This window comes from Mixophyes fleayi, chromosome 11 (assembly GCF_038048845.1).
Source record: "Mixophyes fleayi isolate aMixFle1 chromosome 11, aMixFle1.hap1, whole genome shotgun sequence".
NCBI classification, from domain to species: Eukaryota; Metazoa; Chordata; class Amphibia; order Anura; family Limnodynastidae; genus Mixophyes; species Mixophyes fleayi.
Genome location: NC_134412.1, coordinates 16,061,559 through 16,086,354, shown reverse-complemented (window position 1 = coordinate 16,086,354; position 24,796 = coordinate 16,061,559). Strand labels below are relative to the sequence as shown.

General features: G+C 39.8%; 1 protein-coding gene across 2 annotated transcripts; it reads left to right on the top strand.

Annotated features, from left to right (window-relative positions):
- Positions 1–8,186: 8,186 nt before the first annotated feature.
- On the top strand, positions 8,187–23,583 carry CD79A (CD79a molecule). 2 transcript variants are annotated; one of them, XM_075189705.1, is made up of 5 exons: positions 8,187–8,361; positions 11,004–11,327; positions 14,367–14,485; positions 21,082–21,144; positions 21,823–23,583. In XM_075189705.1, the coding sequence occupies exons 1-5, from the start codon at positions 8,295–8,297 to the stop codon at positions 21,934–21,936; spliced, it is 687 nt and encodes a 228-aa protein (XP_075045806.1). In that variant the 5' UTR covers positions 8,187–8,294; the 3' UTR covers positions 21,937–23,583. The 2 variants fall into 2 exon arrangements, with proteins under 2 accessions (XP_075045806.1, XP_075045807.1); XM_075189706.1 differs by lacking the exons at positions 21,082–21,144; positions 21,823–23,583 and adding an exon at positions 18,248–18,554.
- The last annotated feature ends 1,213 nt before the right edge of the window (positions 23,584–24,796 follow it).

The following is a 24,796-nucleotide window of genomic DNA, read 5'->3' as shown; positions in this document are numbered from 1 at the left end:
AATCTTCTTTTAATATTTGATTTTCTCACTGGGATTTATCATTCCCATACTTTTTCCCCACATTTAACAGCTGTGCACAATGCCACAAAACACAATAGTTTTCTGTACTTGTTATTAGCACAATTACCCTGATTGGTATACAAATATTTGTTACAAACAGTCACGGCTGGGCACATACTCTGGCTGCTAATTTGACCTACTCCCAAACCACCATGTTGTAACTTAAGGCTACGTTTTTGAACCATCAGGTGGCGTACACACCTGAATTTGGTCCTGACAACCTCATCAGAGGTTCCTTCATTCTGCTAGGGGTTTCACTGCCACAATCACCTGGAGCAGCAGGAATCTGTGCCGTTGCCACTGAGCCCATGCCAAACTTTCCCAGTCCCACCTTGTGACCCTCTTGAGTTGATGGAGAATGTACAATGGCCCTGCATTAATTGCAGGTAGGCATCATTGAGTCCTTTATGAAACCCCCTCTTGGCAGTGTTAAATGCTTCCAAGCTAGAGACATCCATGGGTAGGACTCACTCATCTGTAGTAGATGCTGCAAGCACTGGAGCCCAAAAAGTGGTGACTGGCGCAGAGGCATTTGTCTGAACCTGGGTGCTACCGTTATCATCCAGCGAATGTATTAGTGATAGAGAGAGTCTATGATGACGTGGCCAAAACTACAAGAGCATCCCCAATCACACTGGCACTATCACTGTATCTGTTGGATGCTATGGCATGGACAGGATCTGTGGTGACCAACACACTTTAGCCACAGACGATGGAGGGAATGTCTCCATGCTGTTCCAGATGCACAAGGAGCTCACGACACTCTCTGTTGAAATCATTGCACACAAAATAAGTACTACCTGCAAAACCGTTCGCCAAAACCGTAGGTAGAGCAACAGCAGATGCTGGTCTAATGTTGCTGCTGGTGGCATCAGCAGAAGGTTCTGGTGCCCTAGCGCTGCCGGACCTGCTAACAATACACTTATAAAAAAAAGAGGTAAAGCAAAAAAACTAAAGAACCTCTATAAAGAAAACTAAAAAAAAGAGACAAAAATAAAGAATTACACAACTGTAAAAAATAACACAACAAACTAAATCAATATACTTCTCAATATACAAATAAACTTAACCACAACTAAAAGAAATAGGAAAAAAAAACCTAAATAATAACTTTTAAGTACCCACCGTAGCTCTATGTGCTGCTATCTGCTTCTCCTACAAGTTTGTCAGGTCGTTGACAGTAAATGGGAGAACAAATCAGTGAATCGCAACTTTTTGAGACCGAATTTGTGCGAATTGAAGGAAAGTGAAGGTTGAGGGATACATAAATACCTATGTATAACGGATTATATCCTAGGGTGAAATTTGATGGCGCATGTTGCTGCCAAACAGCCTAAACCACTGGTTCCCAAACGAGGTGGCGGTAAGCAAGGCGGAGGACTACTTGTAAATTATTTTGGCTTTGGGTGCCTTGAAAAAATTATGGAGACCCTAAGGTGCCTCAAACAGAAAATTTGGGATCCACTGGTCTAAACCTTTAAAAACATCTATACTTTTGAATTTTCTACACTGTCAGCTCCGCAATGTTCATTATTCAGTTTACCAGGCTTAGTTAGATCTTCTGGTGCTTTTGTTTTTCTGACATAGAGCATCAGCTCCTCTGCCCATTTTTTGTATGCATATTCCCATAAACAGCTGCCTAGTGCTATGAGTCTCTCATCGCCCTATCCTAATAGTCTTGGTTGTTTTGTTTTACCAAGAACATATTCTTTCTTATGTTTATTAGTGTATGTGAAGATACCAGGTTTTATGGCTCAATTCTACCCACTTCCCTCTGGCTGGCCACCCACGGGTACCGTCCTAGGCCAGGGAAGCCTACGCAGTACCTTCTAAGGTTCTTATTAGTCACTCAGACAAATACAGTTAGAAAGTAATGCAATACATTTATTGTAATAAAAACAATCGGTAGATTATTATGTACACACAGTAAATAAATGCCAGGCAGGATTACCACATCATCTGTCCCTTACCCCACTAGCTTAAGGAGCTACAGCCACCTTGATGTCCTGACCTAAAGACCCATGAAGTTCTTCTCTTCTTCTCCCATTGGTAGAGAACGAAAACTCAAAACCAGCTACACCGCATCTTCCATGAATCAATCCCAGAATTAATATCACCTCCCCCCCCTAGAGTGGCTTCTTATATCTAGGGTCAAATTTCCACAGTGCTCTCCCCTCCCTGCGCAAACCCCTGGGTCTCTCCTTGTTAAACATTGGTGAATCCTGGACTAGGGGGTTGGAGAGGGGAGTGGAGATGAGCTGTACTTCCACTGAACCTCTCCTTCCAGATTGTAAACCAAACGCCTGGAGTAGTCTTGTGAGAACAATGGATACTAATTAGCTTTCCCTCTCATCAGTATCTCGCAACTTGATCCCTACCCATAACCCTCCTGGCTTCACTTTAAGGACAATGAATAACAACTTCACTGCCACATCAACAATATACAATAACCAATATACATATTTACAATGATCTACAATGTCCACTTATCCATATGTAATTAGACACTGCAGTTATACTTTGTTGAGCTGGGGAACAAAAGCAAGGGCTATAAAAGGTACTTGCTATAATCCACATTATGCGAGAAACGAGAGCCAGGCTGGTTAAAGTGCTATCAAACTTGTATCGTCACAGTGCATATGGTATTTAATTTACCTTCACATGTAAAAGTATTTGCTTGTCATCTGCTTTGAGTACACAGTAGACTCTATCTCTGTAATCTCTCTCATTATCAGCAGTCCCGGTATATGTAAGTTCCTCATTTTGCTTTGCATCACTCTCAGTGTTTGTTTCCTCCCAATGCATGCGTCCTCCAACAGCTTCTACTTCTTGTGTTGAACCCTCCGGTGCTTTCATATTGACTTTTACGGCTTCCTATGCAGGTTGGGATCTGCTTCTCGCCATAGTTCTTGGGCCCCATGTACAAAGCGCCCTTGAAGTGCAACACGCAAGCGCTTTGGTTTTGCTTCAGACCACCTGGATAGTCCACCCAGCGCAAATCAAGGTGCCTGACTACTCTACGCTCTAGGGAAATGAGTCTGTGTGTGAGACGTCCAACTGGATGTGCAGAAAAGTGGACAAAGAGTTCCTCTGTGCAAATGTGTCACAGTCACACTGCAGTCCTGTCTCCTACCCCTTTATTGGCGCCCCTTTCCCTCGCCACGGTATGAATTGCCAGCAATGGCTTCCTCATTTAACAAGTGTCGCAGCGGCACTGGCTCCTCCACAATACCTGTTGATAAATTACGGTGATAAAATTGTTGCTGAAATAAGTGTTGATAAAATATCATCCGCGTCGCTTAGGAACCTATTGATAAAGGGTAGAGGAGGATGAAATATACTTGGTAATTTATATCTATTGTCCTACTCATTGGGCTTTTGAGTGCTTGTTTTTGTTGTATGTGGGAATTCAAGGGAGTTTTTAGTCAGGGGGGGTGTGGCCTAGCTCTTCTAAACTGGCCCCATTAGATTTGACCCACACTGACCCCGATCACGCCCTCTTATCAAGATTCCCAGGAGGCCAATGTTGGCAGGTATGCTGTGTTTTTTTCCTTTAAAATGTACCAAATAGGCTGTTGAGTTGAGTCTTGCGCCTCGGGCTAAAATTTGCCAGCCACTCGGCTTTTCTATACTTTGTCATTGTGGTAACTTTTGAAATGAATTTAGAATTTAGAACTTCCTGTTTGTTCTACATATTCTTATTATGTACATTTTGTATTTATAGTTTCCTATTTTCTATAGGCAAATACTGATTTTGAACTTACAATGATGTTAGTGGGGACTTCTCTCCAATGCATGTCTCACAGTATTGTCATTTGGGACAGGGGTGAGGACGCAACAGTCACTAGGAGGATGGCTGTGTTATGTAGCATCATGCCTAAAGGTTTTGATACACTAGGCTGTCTTCAACCCCCGCCCTTGCCCTAGAAGCACCCTTGCGTTACCGAGTAAATTTATGGGCATTGGGTGCAGCAGTCGTATAAGCTGGACGGGGGAGACAAGGGGAAGAGGTCGGGTGATTAGGGGGTGATTAGGGGGTAGAAATACATGGACAGACATGAGCCAGCGAGGAACAATATGGAAGACAATAAGTTACTTTTATGTTATTGATTCAATATTAATCTTGAGAATTTATCATGCATTAATTTTATGCATTTTGGAATATACAATCTTTCATAATTTTTTTGCATTTTAAAAAGTCAGCAAATGTAGTAAAACAATACAGTATTTTATAATTATCCCCAGTGTTTTTATTAATAAAGCTATTTATATATTTATTACCATGACAAAACTGTAAGTGACGTTATAAGGGTTTGAAGTATGAGTTTATTTTTTGGGCTGGTGGTCATTGCAGAAATAACCTTGGGGGGGGGGGGGGTATGTTTATGTTGTAGTGTAATTAATGTAAACAGGTGAATGATTCTAGTTTGGATGATTTTATCATAAGCAGTCCCACAAAAAACACAGAGACAGTCCGTCAGTCATACATGCAAGGGAAGTCCAGCCTAGCCATGATGGTCCATGCAAATGTAACAGTGCCCTGTAGCCTACGTGATGTTGGGGGCTCAGTGGTAACATCAACACTACAGTGGTCTACATACACACACACACAGCCATTGACGACTTGGATATCTAGTGCTAGGGCAAGGAGTTTTTGAAGTTTGTTTTCTGGTTCTTTATTCAGTGCATATAGTGTTTTCATAAGTACCAGGCCATCCAGCACACTCTTTTCACATGGAAATTACTCAGAGAATGCTGGTGGGTGACATCACCAATGTGACGGAATCCTAAGCAATCAAGCACTACCCCACTTTATATTTGGAAGCCTAAAAACTTATTTAGATTTGGATAAAAGCCCATTTACACCACAACAAAAATTGTACGCGCACAACTTACGCCCGTGTTTTGAGTTGGTTGTATGTTACGCTTACGTCCATTTGCGCTTAGAGAGGCCGGTGCTGAACGCTCACCAGTAAGCTCAGCGCAGTAACGGCATGGAGACGCAAGTTATCTACGCACTTAGAGAGGCATCTGATTGAGACTTACACATATCATTTAGGTACGTCTATTAGGAGCAAGTCTCCAAGATGATGATGATGACTGCAGCATAAGTAACATAAGTACAGAAGAGTTGCAAATTTAAGTGAAACTCTAAATTAAGCCCATTGTGAGTAGGGAGGGCAGAAGGCAAGGAGTGGGGCCAATCCTGAAATACCAATATGCCAAGACCGAGAGTAGTATATAGCATTTGCCTGGAAGCACTCTTACTTCACAACCGTCTCACAACATATTGGGCCTGATTCATTAAGGAAAGTAAAGCAAATAAATGAGTAACTTTGCACCCAGGCAAAACCATATTGCATTGGAGGGGGAGGTACATTTAAAGTGTGAGGACAAATTTGTAGTTGGGGTAGGGCATGTCCTAAAACAGCTTTAAGTCTCAGTGTAAATATAAATGTATCAAATATTTGTGTGCTACATGAAAAACAGCCAGTATTTAACTTACGTGCAAAATAATAAACTGATATGCACCCTTTGTATTGTAACATGGTTTTGTCAAAGAGAAAACTTTTTTGCTTTACTGTACTTAATGAATCAGGTCCATTGAATTTATTCCAGCAACATCATCATCGATATTTATATTAATGTGCCACAACTTCTGTAAACAGTCAGTATACAAAACACACAAGAGCAATTGAAACATAATAACAAATCATACAAGTACAATTATAAGTAGCAAATATACAAATACATATTCAAAAAGTTCAAATTAAACATAGAAACAGAAAATCACACAAATACAAGTTAAACGTTAAAGCATAACAAGTCCATTCGAGGTAGACAAAGGAGGTGCAAACATAAGACGTAGGGTAGAGAGGAACCTGCTCATGAGTGCTTACAGTCTAGAGCAATCTGATTTAATAACTACTGAAAATAAAATAGATGTATCAACCTCTTGACATTCTTGATTGAAAATGTGTGGCAAATTAGACCATACCCTTGAGCTACATCTCAGAGCATCAACCCATGCTCCTGACATCCGACTCTCACATAGGTCCAGTTCAGCTGCAGCTTGAGCTTTCCTTCTCTCGATGTTGACACATAACACTAGACTTCCCTCATCTCTCCATCTCTTTCTGTCTCTCTTTAACCGTCTCCTACTCGCTCATACTTCTCTCAACTTGGAACCCCTCCACCACCTCCCTTAAGAAGGGCATCACACCAACTCATATACCGCAATAAAGAACAGTGACAAAATATTTATCAATGGAAGCTGTGACAAGATGGGCCACCTATTCCACCCTGTTGTTGCTGGGAACCAGCTGGGCTTACTTTGCCACTGTTCCCTTTCTTTATCCCAATTTCGCCCTCTAACCATAGTAGGAGGGGCTTATAATGCTGCCACCACAGGACTCCTTAACGGCATCCAGAACCGTGTCCTTCTGGGTAACTATCGCTGCTAGTGTACGCTCTTGCTGGTACACCTGGGCAGGTACCCCTGCCCTCTTGCCTTCAGATCAGTGTTGTGGTTCCCCCCTGGCCTATCACACTGGCCAGAGCTGCAGGAAGCGGGCAAAATGTTGGTACTGGAATGCTGGGTCCACCTCAGAACAACCGGAGAAGGGATTATATTTGGGTCTAATCTGTAGGTCACAGGAATTTACAGCAGGGTAAGTAGTCGTCAAAGCAGGATCTTGAAGCAAATGGTTTATTAGCTCAAGTAGTCCTACTAAAGACAGTTAAATATGCCAGTCTGTGGCACTAGCGATCTTTCCAGAAGTATAGATGGTACAATAATGATACATTTCAACAAACCAGTGCTGTTTTATACAGTTTTGGACACAGCCTAGCAGGGGGTAAGCCAGCCCCCTGAACTATTTGCTGGCCCCAAGAAGTCTAAGTTATTTTTAGTATCAGGATGCAATATGTTTCCCAAAACATGGATTTAAATGCACTGCAAAGTTAACAACATTTACAGTAATCCCAAAATCTTCTGTGTGCATTATTTGGACAGGATCCGAGATGCATGATACAAACCACACAGACAAAGAGGAAGCGCCCCCCCCCCTCTGTATATACAGGCCGAACAGACGTGTTGGCCACTGAGATGAAAAGGTCTAAGTAACATGAGGGACTTTCTTTAGCAAAGTTATACAAATCCAATCATGACCTCCTCTCTCAGGAATTACAAATCAATACCTCAGAAATTAATGCATTTCCTATACAGAAATATAACACAATATAATAAAATAAGTACATTTCTAATACACAGTATCAAGAATCAGTACATTTGCAACGATATAAATTGGCACACTGTGCTAATAAGTTAAATATATTATTACAATAAGTTATTCATAAGTGATCCAGCCACAGAAGGGTAGAATATAACAAGTCATTTGCAATTGTAGGAAACTGGACATTTATTCCTCAAATTAGCAAAATAGCCTCAAGCCAGGAAAAATAGCCAACACAACGTTTCCAAAGTGGTGGTAATCAGAACTCAATGACCACTTTCAAAAGTGGTCATTGACCACATTTTCCTCCATCAGCGTACTTTTAATCGAGCATGTCCAATTACACATCTGCAGAGACATCAATGTAAATAAAAGCGAAATCATAAACTAGCAACATTTGTGCCCTTGGCCACTGGCTCCATGGTTTTATACGGCCCACGAACTCCTTGATGACTTCTAATATCATTACAGTAGGGGGTACATATTCACATTTGTCTAACATTTTCATGATATTTTGGATGGCAATGTCCTATTGTCTCTGTCTGAAACCGTAAAGAAAGAAGAATATCTCCTTAGTGTGTATATTGTGCCATGACTTCTATTGAACCGTTAAATTGGCACAATCAAGATGCCTAGAAACTTTAATGTGTAACATCATGTGATGTTCTGTATATATATTGCGTTAATCAATCTAACTCTAATTAAGCAACTTTGTTTTATTTTTGTTTGGTATTTTGTGCTAGAGTGGTATGTGTATATATTAGTACAATACATTTTGGAGATGTGACCTTATCTACGATACTGCATTATTTTTACTTTCAGGCAGTTTGATACTTTCTTTGAAGCAGTGGAGCACATCTCCACTTCTCACCCCCCCCCCCCTCCCACTAATCAGTCACACAACCAAAGATAACCAGTGCAATCAGTCTCAGCCTAGCAGAGAGTCCGGAGATCCAGAACTCTGTCAGTTGTCCTGAGTGAGACCACAGGTCAGACAAGATGCAGCTCAACATTCCACACTTAAAGTGGGCTACTTCTGCTGTCATATTCCTGATAGTCCTCCCAGGTAAGTCTTTACTTCATAAGCTATGAACCAGCATGAGTTACGATATTTGCAGCAGTAGACAGTACTAGAATGTACGGAGAAGCAGAACTTTTGAAAACACTCATAGCTGTCTTTTACTTTCCTACGTTAACCAGAGAATGAGCAACGAGATAGTGATTATCTGTCCACCTGGCTGCTAGGTTTGTATTCTCTTTTCTTTTGCTTGGCTTCAAAACTGTGTCCTTCAACTCTCTCCTCATCCATGTGAGAGATAAGTGGACCACCAGAACCATCTATTTGGTACTTGCAACAGAAGCCGATGGAATTGTTGAGTTCAGAACTATAATCTGACATTGGAGTGTTACATTATGTAAGATAGAATCATGGGTACCTGTGTCCGTCACAGAAAGAAGAAGAGGAAACACCTGTGATTAGTGTTTATACATCTAAATCTCCAGAGGAAGTCAAGTAGGAAAATCAGCGAGTGAAGCTTAAAAACAAGCGTGATCGCTCGTTTCACATGACTTAAAAGTTGGCAGATATAAAAAAAATTCTAAATCTCTCCTACATGGAGTGCAGCCCATTAATAACATTATAAACATGACATGGTTAATAACTTTAGCTCATTTCATTGGGGAAGGACCAAAGTTTAAATGATTTGTCCAAGCCACTTAATTTCTCTCTACGTTCCTGTTTTCTAATATTTACTAACTATACAGTACAATGCCTCTTAATCTCTCTATTAAATTCTATACATTCTCTGGGCTTTAAAATGATTTATTGAAGAGGAGTATTTAAAATGCCAGATGTTACATTATTATGAAGTTAAGTAAACGTGACACAATTGGGGTTGTAGTGACCCCAGATTAATCTTTACAGTATTACCCATGACTGCAGGGATATCGGACCACAGCTAAGTAATGTTTGAGGACCAGACTTCACGTAGGATATTCTGAAAATACAGTTTTATGTTGAATTATATTGAGGGTAACATAGTTGCAGTTAAGCTAATGTTCACCTTGATACCTCCACTTGTTTGTATGCAAATTCCTTCTTATTTACAACAAAATCTAACATAAAGAACAGGAAACAAGGATTCAAGTAAGGGGAAGTGTTTTGATCCACCACAGCCCTTTTTAAAGAGAAAGTACATTAATATGTGCAGATAAACCGACGTAGACAAAATCTAAATATGTGAAGTTGTGACATGCGAATTTAAGACATTTCTGTTACCTCAACCTGTGGTCTTGTGCTTTTATATGGTCGCAGAGCATTGTTATTTTTCTTAGATTTTAATAGGGGTTACATTATTCTCATTATTTTATCTTTTTCAATATAATTTGGGTGGCAGTGTCCTTGTCCTCTCGATTTTTGCAGGACAGTCCAGATTTCTGGTGGCTGAAAATGCATGGCCTACCTGAAACAGTGTGTGCTATATTCTGCAATGATTTGCAAGGATCATGTATTGGTTGGAGTGGATTATGGAGAGGTTTCAGTGTGTTGGTGTCATGGCCTAAACTGTCTTAAGTTTCCAATGAGGAATGTTGGTACGGCGATGGGGTCCAACATGTGAAGATAGAAGTTTGGTTCATGTCTGTGAGTTTTACTATATGTTTTAGTTACTATGTAAAGACTGTTCTTTTGAGAGTGAAACGGGAGCCCCAGGAGTCTAGAACATCAATGCTAGGCCCCTCACCAAATTATGTTATGGAACTGTTGGGTATAACATGTATTAGTGCAGTACATTGGAGGAATGTGACTATTTGCTAGATACTGTATACATTTTTTGTTTAGACAGCTTGATATTTTCTGAGAAGCGGTGGAGCAGATCTCCTCTTCACGCCCCTCTCCAACCAAACAGTTACACAACCAGACAAAAGTGATCAGATCTTCATATAATGGTATCAGTCTTTAGTTTGCAGGTACAGTGTTGTTTTAATGATGAAGATATATTCCTCTTGTTCTAGAACTCTGAATTAGAAGAGATATCATTCTAGAGCTCTGAATTAGAAGAGATATCGTTCTAGAGCTCTGAATTAGAAGATATATCATTCTAGAGCTCTGAATTAGAAGAGATGTCGTTCTAGAGCTCTGAATTAGAAGAGATATTGTTCTAGAGCCCTGAATTAGAAGAGATATCGTTCTAGAGGTCTGAATTAGAAGAAATATCGTTCTAGAGCCCTGAATTAGAAGAGATACAATATCTCTTCTAATTCAGATCTCTAGAACAATATCTCTTCTAATTCAGATCTCTAGAACAATATCTCTTCTAATTCAGAGCTCTAGAACGATATCTCTTCTAATTCAGAACTCTAGAACAATATATGTTCCAATGCAGGGGTCTAGAACGATATATCTTCTAATTCAGATCTCTAGAACAATATCTCGCTCCCACAGTCCTGCCCAGGAACATGTTTGTCCCTTCTCAGTGCTAGGCAGCCGTCTGGGGGAGTGGCCATGTCCCCATCCTGACTTGGTCACGCCCCATCATGACATGACCACGTTCCCTGTCCTGGTGCAGAGTTCTGAAATGTCGGGAGGTACGGCTACCTGAATCATTCCCCACTTCTCTTTTAGATTTTTGTATTTCTAATGTTATAGGGGCAGTAATGCTCAACAAAATTGTGTAACTGATCACAGCATTTGAAAACTGTTTTCCTCAGTGAATCCATGCTGGAGTCTGAAGATGCAATGGGTGCCCACCTCCATAACTGTGCACATTGGGAAGGAGGCTAATATTCCATGCAACTTTCTGAACACGTCTGATGAGAAAGTGAATATTACCTGGCTCCGGATTCAGAGAATAACGAGGAAGCAAAACACAACAATATACTTGACCACAGTGCAGCAATATTTACCAGACAAAGCACAAATGAAAGTACTGAAAATCGATAATGTACAGAAAAATGACAGCGGCCTCTATATGTGCAAAGTGATGGTGGGAAATGAAACCTATAATTCCTGTGGAACCTACCTGAGAGTGAAAGGTGAGTGTGTATATATATATATATATATATATATATATATATATATATATATATATATAATTGTGACATATGAGATTTAGACCTTTGCAAAATAGGAAGTGCCTTTATTACACAGAAATCCATGCTATATTGGTGGGTTGGGCACTATATTTCGGTTTACTAAAAAACGCCAGTACTTACCACGACTCGAGGATCCCGAAACTCTGATGCCAGATGTGCTGACATTGACGGCTGTTTGAAAAAGTGAAGTGCAACCAATCAGTAGCTGCAGAAACTTTATTTTATGTGGCTAGTTAACAAGCCTACATACTTTTATCATGTTAAACACGTAAATGTACTAAGAATCGTGTCTCATTGTCGTGTCATTATAGCCCCGCCCCCACCATAAAAAGCCGAAATTCACAAATTCACGGCATCGAATGGAGGGGGCATCTTAATGACGCGATTAAGCCCCGCCCCCTCTATTCACTGCCGTGAATTTCAGCAAATGCGGGAGCTTTGCCTACTCTTTCGGGAGCCTCCCGGAAATTCCGGGAGAGTAGGCAAGTATGGTTTACCTATACACTAATCACTATTTATTGATTAAGGGCAAAATTAATTTATAATTAACATATGTGGGCAAATTTTATTGTTCATTATATTGAGTGGACAATATCGTTGTAGTATTATATCCAAGGGGCACTCTATAGTAATCAAAGTATCAAGTATTGCCCAGTTAATATAATTATATATTCATATTCCCCCCATATTATAACACAATAATATTATCACCGTAATATAATGAAAAATAAAGTTTACCACTATAAGTAAATTATAAATTAATTTTGCTCCTTAATCAATAAATAATGATTGTCCCCATAAATGTTTCTTCCTCTTATGTTCTACATGGCCAGGTAGCTCAAAATCAAATACTTTGGGTCTGGTGCAAAAATCAGTGTAAACTCAATAATTGGCTTCAATAAATGTTTGCATGGTTCCTAAACTTATAGGGCTGAGTCATTAAGGAAAGTAAGGCAAAAAAAGGAGTAAATGTTCTCTGGGACAAACCATGTTACAATGCAAGGGGTGCAAATGAGTTTATTATTTGGCACATAAGTTAAATACTGTCTGTTTTTCCATCTAGCACACAAATAGTTTATAGCTTTATTTTTACACTGACATTTAAAGTTGATCTAGGACATGCCCTATCCCAACTATAAATCTGTCCCCACATTTTAAATTTACCTCCCCCTCCAATGCACCAAGGTTTTGCCCAGCTGCAAAGTTACTTATTTTTTTATGTTGTGCTCTCTTTAATGACTCAGGCCCATATTTATATTCAGCTTGCATAAGCTTAGTAAAATACTATTACTGTGATCATATGGATACGTGTCTATTTCTCATTAGAAGTACCAAATTTGACCAGACCTGCAGCTAGTCAATCACTTGCCACCTTTCCAATGAGACAACGTGGATCTTTTAAAAACCTCCAGTGTCTTATTCACTGTCAAATACATTAATCAGGCTTTACAGCAGTAGCAGGGATAAACTGGCCTGGCCAACCTGTGGCTCGCCACGTGTTGTGAAACTACAAATCCCAGCATGCCTTTACAGCTATCTGTTGGCTATCTACTGGCAGAGCAACCTGGGGCTTGTAGTTTCACAAAACCTGGAGAGTCACTGGTTGGCCAGGCCTGATGTAGAATGTTGGGTAATGTGTCCTTGTAATGCCCCAGCTGAATTAAGTAGTCTACTCCAGGAGTGAGCAACCTTTGATCTTCCACCCAATCTCCAACATGGCCATTCTAGTAAGTGTCCTGAGTGATGATCTACACAGGACTCTTCAGAAACCAGGTTTGCAAAAAATGTATAAAGAAAGTATAAATGCAATGCAATATGATAAGGGGGGGGGTCTCATTTTTGGAATGTCCTGAGATGGCGATCCGATAGGATAACAGTGGCGGTACTTGTCCATGTTGAATAGGCTTCCCCATCCTTTGCGCAGGGAAGCTTTGCTAAACAGGCCCAGCAATTGCTCTACCCGGCAGTGAGGGCTTCTTACATAGGGGGAAACCTTAACTTCGTCAAAAACTCCAGTTTTCATCAGGTTTAGGGCTTTTATCTATTTGATAAATATACTCCATATTGCTTTATTGTCATTGAAAATTATGCAATCGAGCAAGTGCAAGGTTCAGACTGTTGTTTTTTTTAAATTCTGTATCTCTGTAGTTGATACGAAAAATGGGAGGATTGACTTTAACTCAACCTGTTCCCCCATTGTCTTACAGGACTTGACCTGCAGTGAGTGTTTTTATGCTCTATATTGCAAAAGCAGGTGTGAGACACATTAGTACATAACACTCCCAAGTATAATGTATTTAGTAGAACTGTAATTACCAATATAAAGTCCTTCTATTAGCAAAACTGAAAGCTCCTGTTACAGAATGTGAGAAGGTGACAATCATATACTCCTTTCACACTGCCTTAAAGACCCGTTTTTTGCCAGGGCGAGCCCTGACGACCCGGATCTAGGCTTAGTGTGAAAGGGGGTCCCTGCATCTACCCGAGTCGGATGACCCGGGAATTAGCCTGGGTCTTTTGGAGGGTTATTCCCGTGGCCGACCCGGGTTGCCTCCACTGTGAATGGTGAGACCCGGGTTGAAAAACCCAGGTCTCACCAACACCTATTGAAGAGTTAAAAAAATAAAATAAAAAACATCACAAGAGGAGCCAATCAGAGCTGCTCTTGTGACGTTGCCATGGAGACACGGGCAGACCCATGTTCAGTGTCAACACGGTCTACGCAGATATTTGTCAGGGTCAGAGGATCTGTCCCCCGGCAATAGCCCTAGTTCATATACCCGGGATATTGCCGGGGTGGCAATCTGAAAGTGGTATTACTTAATTCTAAGCAAACTTTTCAATGGCAATTAAAAGCTTTACTAGTGGTTGTACACTTTTATGAATGAACTTGATTAAATATACTAGATAATGTACACAGAGACCTTATATGGAGCTGGATCTGTGCGGGGACTTGAACTGATATCTTCTACATTTCAGAACCACAGTTTTTCCTCTTCTTTAATATCGGGGAGGCGACTAAGAACAGAGTCATCACGGCCGAGGGCGTCATACTGCTGCTTTGTGCCATCATACCTGGGACCTTCCTACTATACAGGGTATGTGTCTGTTAGTACTGTGAGTCCTGTTTTGGGGCATTACTTATTGATGCTTACCTATGTCACAATGGCATATTGGTTTACCTTTAAGCAAATCTTTGTGTACCACAGTCCCTGGCTCTGGAATCCTATACAGACTATTCAGAAACAGCTAGCACTTAAAACAATCTACACACACCAGGGGATTTCTAGAGAGGGGTTTCTACGTCATGCCGCCAGTGGGCATGACCAGTATGCATGGGGCGTGTCTATAATATTAGACAGTGCTGGGCTGCTCTCCAACTCTTCCTATCCCCATAATATACATGGGACAAGCCACCTCAAGAACACAGTGCCCCAGGCTGGGAGGGGGATTTCCAGGCACCAGGATCCCCCCCCTACCATATATGTGCCCCTGCATAATACAAATGCAAGACTGACCTCCTTATACCAAATCAGAACTCTGTACCTCCCAATACCTCACAACGTTCCTTCTTTTGGCAAGTCAAATAGCCCCTCTAGCCCTCTTTTTGTCCTTTTTTGTGTGCCTAATGACTAGTAACCTACCAGATTCTCAATTGTAATATCGCTGTCCGTCAAAGGTAAAATTATTTTCTTAGTACGACTTGAGCACCATAAGTTTCATAACACTGATTGTGAGGGAGATGATGATGATAATCATCATCATCATCATCATTTATTTACAATATAACAAATGCATGAAAACACATAAGTGTAATAACAAATAAAATGAAGCATAATAGCAGACATTATGAGTACTGCTTGAGAGCATTACAGATAGCACAAAACAAAGTGTGAATTCTGTGTGTATAAGTAAACAATCAGCATAGCGTTCACACAAAGAATGCAGTATAGGAGATCACAGGGGCACACAAAGAGGGACTGGCTGGGCTGGGGTGATTCTATAGATTATAACTCCCAGAATCCTTTGCCAGTTGGCCATACATCTTCCATGTAGGACAACAAGTGTAGATGTACAGGTTACTTGTGCATGAGAGACACAAATGGTATATAATTTTCTACTTATATTATATTATGTGTTGCTCTTTTGTTACGTTGTGTTTGTTACTGTCAAGGAGACGCAATGTCACTATTCGCCAACAAAATTGTTAAATCAGTTTAACAAGTCAACCATTCATCCTTCCAAGCTTCGAATTGTCTGCAAACAGAATTTTGATAGGGAGTGTTCTAAGTCTACAATTCTATATACAGTATATAGAGCAAGCCTTACATATATTTTCTATTGTGAAAGTCTACAAATGATACTGCCTTGTCAGAAGGATTCAACCAAGTGCAGTGGCAGAAATGACAATCCAAAAGTTTTAATTCGTATCAAAGTCTGGTCTAGAGGGGGGAATTCTGGACACTTGTAATTCGCACTTGCACTTGCCTATTAACTGAGTTAGACTAAAAAACTCTGGGCCTGAGTCATTAAGGAGAGCAAAGCATAAAAAATGAGTAACTTTACACCTGAGCAAAACCATGTTGCATTGGAGGGGGAGGTGAATTTAAAATGTGGGGACAGATTTATAGTTGGGGTAGGGCATGTCCTAGATAAACTTTAAATTTCAGTGTAAAAATAATGCTATCAAGGGTTTTTATGCTACATGAAAAAACAACCAGTATTTAACTTATGTGCAAAATAATAAACTCATTTGCACCCCTTGCACTGTTACATGGTTTGTCACAGAGAACATTTACTCCTTTTTTTGCCTTACTCTCCTTAATGACTCAGGCCCTCTTCAACCAATCAGAGCATTAAAATAGTAACAGGCTAAAGCATTTCAACTAAGTCAATACCAGTGGATTAATTTGTAAGCAAGCTGGAATAGGGAATGACTAAGCCAACAGTTATCCAATTTGATCACTGCCAAACTCCTGTCAAACTGGTGCTGAAAGATTCGGGTTTTACATATACATGAACAACATCTTGTTTTAAATACCAGCATTATCAGTTCTGATACAGTGTTAGGAACACTGCTGTGTCTCACAACCATTTTCTCTCCCTGGATGCTACCAAGACCTTCATCCACACTCTTGTCATCTCCCACCTTGATTATTGCAATCTCCTCCTCTCTAGCCTGCCTGTCACAAGTCTGCCCCCTGTGCAATCATCATCATCTATTTATTTATATAGCGCCACTAATTCCACAGTGCTGTACAGAGAGCTCATTCACATCAGTCCCTGCCCAATTGGAGCTTACAATCTAAATCCCCTAACATACACACACACAGACTGAAAGAGACTAAGGGCTAGATTTACTAAGCTGCGGGTTTGAAAAAGTGGGGATGTTGCCTATAGCAACCAATCAGATTCTAGCTTTCATTTATTTAGTACTTTCTACAAAGTGACAGCTTGAATCTGATTGGTTGCTAAAGGCAACATCCCCACTTTTTCAAACCCGCAGCTTAGTAAATCTAGCCCTAAGAGTAATTTAAAAGCAGCCAATTAACATACTAGTATGTTTTTGGAGCGTGGGAGGAAACTCATGCAAACACGGGGAGAACACACAAACTCCACACAGATAAGGCCATGGTCGGGAATTGAACTTATGACCCCAGTGCTGCGAAGCAGAAGTGCTAACCGCTGAGCCACCGTGCATCTGTCCTAAATGCGACATCGCACCTAAACTTTCTTTCCCAACATTCTATTTCCTCTGTCCCTCTCTGCATAGACATCCTTTGGGTCTCCGTTCCCTCGCCTATAAAGTCTGCCTCTCCTACATCTCTGACCTTGTTAAAGAATAATCTCCTACTCGCCCACTGTCAATGACCTTCGCCTCTCCTCCTCTTCTATCACCACCTCACACCCCCGCTTTTAGGATTTCGCCCACGCTGCTCCCCACCTTCGGAACTCCCCTGTCATGCCTGACCGGACTTGCCCCCAACCTCCAATCTGTCAAATGCTCCTTCAAACCTCACCTTTTCACGTTTGCCTACCGTGCTGCATCCTAAGGCATCCTCATGATCCACCTACCCCTTCCATTCCTTTCCCTCCATCCTTATTGTCTACAATTGCTACCTCGCCCCATCCTAATAAAGTCCCTCCTCCTGCTCCATTACCTCAGGGCCGTAACTAGGGCTGGGCGATAGGGGCGACCGCCCAGGGCGCAAGGCTGAAGGGGGCTGCAGTTTATGAACGTTTTAGGTTAATTTGGTTAAAATTGAGGGCTAGGGGGGCGGCGTTTTGCTTTCTTGCTCCAGGCGCTAAACTTTTAAGCTACGGCTCTGCCCTACCTCTTCCACTTGCTTCCCTCTTCCCTCTTGCCTTTATATGCTTACCTGCCCATCTTGAATGTTAACTTTCTTGACCTTGGCCCTCTCGACCTCATATCTCCTCATCCTCTTTGTAAGGTTTCCTTTGTTCTAGTTGTCTTCCGATGTAGTTGGTACCTCTATTGTCTCTTCCTGCCTTGGTTTGTACTTATGCTATTGTTTCTCTTGCCCCTTACTTATTTGTATATATCTCTGTTTATATTTTGTTCACTGAGCGGCGCAACATAAACATCACATCAAAAGATGAGGACGTTGATGTAATCTACTGCAGAATGTCGGGATGTTGGGAGTTTTGTCATAGTACAGAAGTACACAAACTTTGTGACTTTTAATATTGCTATCTTTTGTGCATTTATAGTAAACTAATTACAGTATTAACATTCCTCTTTTTTTTATACAATGCAAATAAAATAAAGGTGTGACTGACCCCTTCAATATTTTTTCGTGAGGCTAAGAAAGCCATTCAAATTGTTTCCTGTCTTATAGCGACATCGACATGCTCAAGGTCACAAGCATTTTTTTGAAGCTTATATACCATCAGGCAGAGCCATCAATAATAATTATACTTCCTTGACCGCTGTTGAGTTGTTGGTGATCCAAGGGGCTCACGAAGAGAAATAGAAAAGCTCAAGACCGCTATAGCAGCATTGATGCACTTCCCAGCATGCCTCACTCACTCGTCTTCCTAAAAAGCCCACAATCGCCACATTTATCCATTAATATTTGTTTCTGCATGAACTACCTATACTTGTAATATATACATTCATTACTAAAATAAAGACTGTGTAACATACCACATTGGTTGCGCAAGTTTGTTTTAGAGAAAACTAAGCATAAATTACAGTTTGTTTTATATGAAGGTTGTGTACTAGTTTCAGGAACTGAATTAAAGACAAGCGTTAGAGTCCATGGGACACATTTATGAAAATTGGTGCGAAGGAAAAAGGTTGTGTTGCCCATGGTAACCACCACATCAGTCAGATGTGTAATCCAGTTCTGAAAATAAATAAAAATGTACACAAAATGTCAATTATTATTAATTTAGTTACTGTATTGGAACTTTTACATTTATTCTGTTGTTCCAGATTTGATTGTTTTCAGCGCGCAGATTGTTTCACAATGGGTACTGTGGCATTTAAATCATTAATATAATCCAAATAATGACACCTATAGCCTATATACTACATGTAAATATACATTATTATTTTTAAATGACAGATGTAGCATTCATCATGTAGTCTATAGGAATCTAATACTGTTTTTTGTAAGCTGTGTTTCACTTCTCATACGTGTGCAGTATAACACGTCAGTACTTTATAGGCATCTATGGATCAGGACTTTGTGATACGTTCACCAAAGACACAGCAACAAATAACAATGGTTATGTGGGCAGCGCGGTGACTTAGTGGTTAGCACTTCTGCCTCACATCACTGGGGTCATGAGTTTGATTCCCGACCATGGCCTAACCTGTGTGGAGTTTGTATGGTTTGCGTGGGTTTCTTCCAGGTTCTCTGGTTTCCTCCCACACTCCAGAAACATACTGGTAGGTTAATTGGCTGCTATTAAATTGCCTTTAGTCTCTCTCGGTCTGTGTGTGTGTATGTTAGGAGATTTAGATTGTAAGCTCCAATGGGGAAGGGACTGATGTGCATGAGGTCTTTGTGCAGCGCTGCGGAATTAGATGGCGCTATATAAATAAATAGATGATTATGGTCTCTATTGGCTTACAGAGCTTGCATGCTTTTTTTCAAATGGCTGCAGTGTACATGAATTCTTTATAGGGACCCATGATCCCTATTTTCAGCTACATTTCCGCTGCAGTTACCCAGAAGTCTGCAGCTTGAAAAGTGCCCATGCTTATCAAGTGCTGAATGCGTGCCGAATTTATATATTTACCTATCTTTAAATAAGGATTTCTTAACCTGTTTTTAACATGTGATCGTAAATGTTTGCCAAGTACCCCTAAAAGTGTGTTTGTTTTATTCTAAGTACCCCCTAATATGTATAAATATGTTTAACATCAGGCGTACATCAGATACACTTAAACCCAACGAGGTCATAACATTTATTTTACATTTGTTTTGAAAGCAAAACTCACATTTGCTGTTAGGTTTGATTGAAATAAAAGCCCCTCTATAACACAACAGCTATGATCTTCCATTTCGTGTATGAATGAAATTGATTCTAGAATACGCCAACAAAACCATATAATATAGCCACGATCAATGAATAAAGCACTTCTGTGTTGTAGCATCATTTTTTATTAAAATTAATTCTTGCCCAAGCATATGAATTGGGTTGTGAAAGGAAATCGTTGCCATATTATACCAATGATTGTCTAGGCTTGGCATTTGAAATTATCATCTAATTTTAAGCGATGAGAAACCGCCGTGAAAAATGCATTAAAGCAGATTTGCTCTTATCTTCATTTTGCTTTGTGCTGTGGCTGGGAGATGTCCAGGCAGGAAAATAAATGATAGATGGAATTCCGCACTAAATGCATCAGGCCAAATTAAATGTGAAACGCGTGAAATTCTTAGTTTAAGTCTAATATGCCTCTGCTTTGTCTATAGTGGAGCAGGTATGCCCTATGTGGTACGATGTTGTATTACTATAAATTAATTAGACTGTACTTAGTAGATGTGCTGTGTTAATGCTATAACGAATAGGCTACTATATGTCTGGATGGTATGAAGACACAATATAAATATTGGGACATCAGATGGTTACTTTCCATAACCAGTTTCTAATGCGATAGAAATGACATAAGTACATCTGAACATTGCACATAAAATGGAGTGTTTCTGAAATATATTTTATGTGGGACCATCTTATTGTAGGTAAAGTCATGTTCTATTTAGGGGCTGGTCACAGAGGCTTAAGGGTTAACCAAAGAATAGGCTAAACGCAAACACCTGACAATGAAGACTTTTACCTTATATGGTTACAATAGTTTATTTTAACTTTCTCACTTTCAGAGACCACTTCCTACTTTAGAAGACTCCTGTGTTCTGTACTGGAATCTTCTCTTGTACATCGAAATAAAAATTTGCATAGAGGTCCCCTCTGACCTTAAGAGAGAACCAGTTCTTCAATTCACTAGATCTACAGGTTTGCTTGATTTAACTATGATGGAAAAGTAACACAAATCAAATCGCAACAGTTCCACTTAGCTTTGCTGTTTACCCACTTTTACAATAACAATGGGAACCTGACTTTTACTGATAACCCGATCTATTAAAGGTGTACAAGATACAAGCATATGTCGTCATTAGTTGCTTGCGCTATTCACTCACTGTCTTTCCTTTTCCAACCACAGAAACGTTTGGAAAATATCAGCGTACTGTCGCTGAAACAGGCAGAAGGAGAGAATCTTTATGAGGTAAGAACGTACCACCTAGACACACCACAAATGACTTCTGCTTTTGCTCTCCGTGAATGGTATTTTGTCGCTGACAAAATCTAAATGGGGACACCTACAGGCTGGGAGGAGATACTGCACTCCCTCATGAAAGATAACAACTACAGATTTGATTATATGTTTAGAGGGATGCATTCATATTTTCTCCACCTATAATTTCCATTGCTTAATAAAAACAAATAAGGTAATCCACATTGACCCCTAGAGCCTGTAAAACTGCACAATACACCATTTCAGTGATAGAGAACACCTGTCTAAATTCCCTAACATACACAGACAGACTAGGGTCAATTTGATAGCAGCCAATTAACCTATTGTTATGTTTTTGGAGTGTGGGAGGAGCCCACGCAAACACAGGGACAACATACAAACGCCACACAGATAAGGCCATGGACGGGAATTGGACTCATGACCCCAGTACTGTGAGGAAGAAGTGCTAAACACTAAGCTACTGTGCTACCAAAACCTCTTTTTAGCCTACAGACCTGAGGTGGAGTGGAGGTACACTGTTATTGTACCCCACAGGGCACCAGAAGATGTATACCTATCCAGTGTTCCTTGAAGTAACAGAAGTCACAGGACTTATCTTGTAGAACCAATCACTATGCATACGGTATAATGTGTTTTTTTCTCCTACAGGGACTAAACCTAGAGGACTGTTCAATGTATGAGGACATCTCTCGTGGTCTGCAAGCCACCTATGAAGATGTTGGTACCATGCGAGCAATGGATATTCAGTTGGAAAAACCTTGAGTGCTATTCGTGCCAGCGTCAGAAGAATTTGAGCCACCTGGGGGAAAATGGAAACAATAGCCAATCAGAAACCAGCATTGCAGTTGTATTATATCACTGGTTTCTGTATATCAGCCTATCAGCACGCTTGCTTCCCTGTATAAAAGTGCAGATTATTTCTCCTCCTTGTCCTAAAATGATAATGTTCCCTTTTGTTTTACATGACTGTACATAACTGAAAGCAAGCTTGCAGAGCCTCCTTTGCAGAGCTTTGTAAAAATGCAATTCAGAGCGTGTAATCTAAAACAACCATTAGCATAGGCTGATGTTGTTATATACAGTGTTTAATTGCCTGAACGTGTAATAATGCAACATTTAAGACAAGCCATCGTATTATGCAGTTCTACTTATAAGTATTTCAGTGAATAAATACCGGTCATACCTTGTTATGTAATTTCTTTCTTTTCTATATGTGTTTTAGAATGTTTATTTAATAATACATCAGCCTTTAAATTGATGTTTTAAGGTGCTGTCATTTCTGATATAAACAATGCTGGGAGAAGCTGTATTATTGCATATTTGTATATATTGTTTATTGTTATATTCTCTACAAAACAGATGCTAATCATTCCATAAATAGAACCACGGGTGTGACATGTCATACTTTGAATAAATATTCAAACAGACTGGTAACAATGTATTGTATTACTACAATAAAACACATAAAAGTGATGTAAATGTTTGGAAATTAATGCAGTAATTACAGTACTAGTAAAATGTTGGCATAATCCTGGGATGTAATCTCTGGATGTAGAGAAAATGGGAAAAATTAAATATACTTTGCAGTACAGGTACAGCTTCTATTACCCAGAAACCCATTGAAAAGACACAGTTCTAAAAATTAGGAAACTGGCAAATAACCCCGCCTACAATCACTGCGAGGAGCACTGCTAAACTGTTTAATGAGAAAAAATTGCCAGGGCCAGTGTGAGGGACAAAAATAGGTAATTTTTAAATGAAATGTATTAGACTTTAGGCTTGGTAATACAAATTAAGGAAAACAATCCTTAATAAGCATTCCAAATAAAAGTTCCCATACCTACATGTATTCTTTAACATACATCAATGTAGAACTAGTGGCATTTCAGTTTGAAGCACAAAACATTTAAGTGTTACACAATTCTAGGTGGTGTCTTCCGAGAGTGGCGGGTAGGTGTGCTCTTTGATGTGCCCCGAGAAGACTATTCATGTGCACCGATGTAGAACAAGGCTGTTTTGAAATGCACACTGGGTACACTTTAAAAATAAGTTACAGCAATTTAAAAAAGTGTTTTTTTTATTGATATCAAGAGATTGCATTTGAAAGGAACATGCATGTACATTTGTGAATGTATTCTGAATTTATTCATTTCACATGTATACCTTCTTAACAGCTATGTGAATATGCACTATAGATATACAGTGTATATAATGAATGTTATAATTTTAACAGAACTTGGATCTCTGCAAGGTCCTAGACCGGGGTGTGCTACTAAAATCTGTCCAGTAACAAGGCAAAGAAATGTATATAAAATACTGGTTAAAGGCATTAATTGATGCTCAGACTCTTGAAAGGGTACTGTACCCATGCAAGCATGCATTGCCTGAATAAAGGAGTTCACATTTGGACACTTGGCTTTGACTTCAGATTGATTGGTAAAAACGTATCTATAACAATAAACATAGATGAAGTAGAGCCAACAGATCAGCATGTTTCTCTCTCTCCCCTCTACTTACATGCACAATCCTGAGAGACTGCAATAATATGAGGGCAATGACAATTAAACAGGCAAGCCGCAAAGGTGCAGTACATACCTCCAAATGCTCATCTTTATTAAGATGTCATGAAAGGTAATACTGCACAAGACTGGAGAAGCTGTCATGGCATTTTATTATGTCCTAGGACCTGCCACTTTATTACAGTATTAGGGCAATGCTGCAGTACCACACAGTTAAATACATATCCTCTTTTAGATGTTTCTACTTTTTTGTTTTCTCTTATACTGATGGTGTTTAAAAAAGAAGGATGCATTGAAAGACATTTTGGGGCTCATTTAAAGTTGGACAAATGTCTGTTTATTTTGTGTGCGCAAGATACGCATTTCCCTATTGCACGTGAGCGCCATAAATTGCTCGGCTAAGTCCAAAAAAGCTTTTTGCATGCCGTTGAATTGCTTGTAGAGGCGAATGGGGGCAGGAAGGGTCAATTACAGCAAAAATGTATTCACATAATTGTGACACAATGTGACATGTATCTGCAGATATACCTCTTAGTAGGCTTATCTTTTGCAGGAATATAATATTCATCATTCATCATAAACTAATCATAATACAAGGTAAACTTTTTACTGCTGCAAAGATACGCGATGATGATGATGACCATAAGCAGCACTGTCTTGCGATTGGCTGACGGCATAATGACTTCTCCAGCTGATTAAATCATTGGCATTGCTGCTATATTAAATGAAGTCATGGTCCTCTATTTGCATTACTTAATTGACATTTCAATTTGGACAACTGCAGGAAAGAAGATATTCATTGGATTTTTAAAGGGGAAAGCAACAGATGCTTGCATTTAATTTGTATTGGTGTTTGTATGTAAGTATGACCACTTGTTACATCTCACATATGCTTGGTGCAAATGCTACTAATTTTGAGCTGGGCGCCTATTGAAATGTATACGACTCTACATATGCACATAAATATGCTCTCTTCTTACATGCGTCATTCCTATATTAATTTGGAGCACAAATGGTCCACCTTTAAATAAGCCCCTACATTTATTTGTTCTAGTATGTTGGTCCCGTTGATTCCTGTACTCTCAAATAGGCTTAATAGCTTA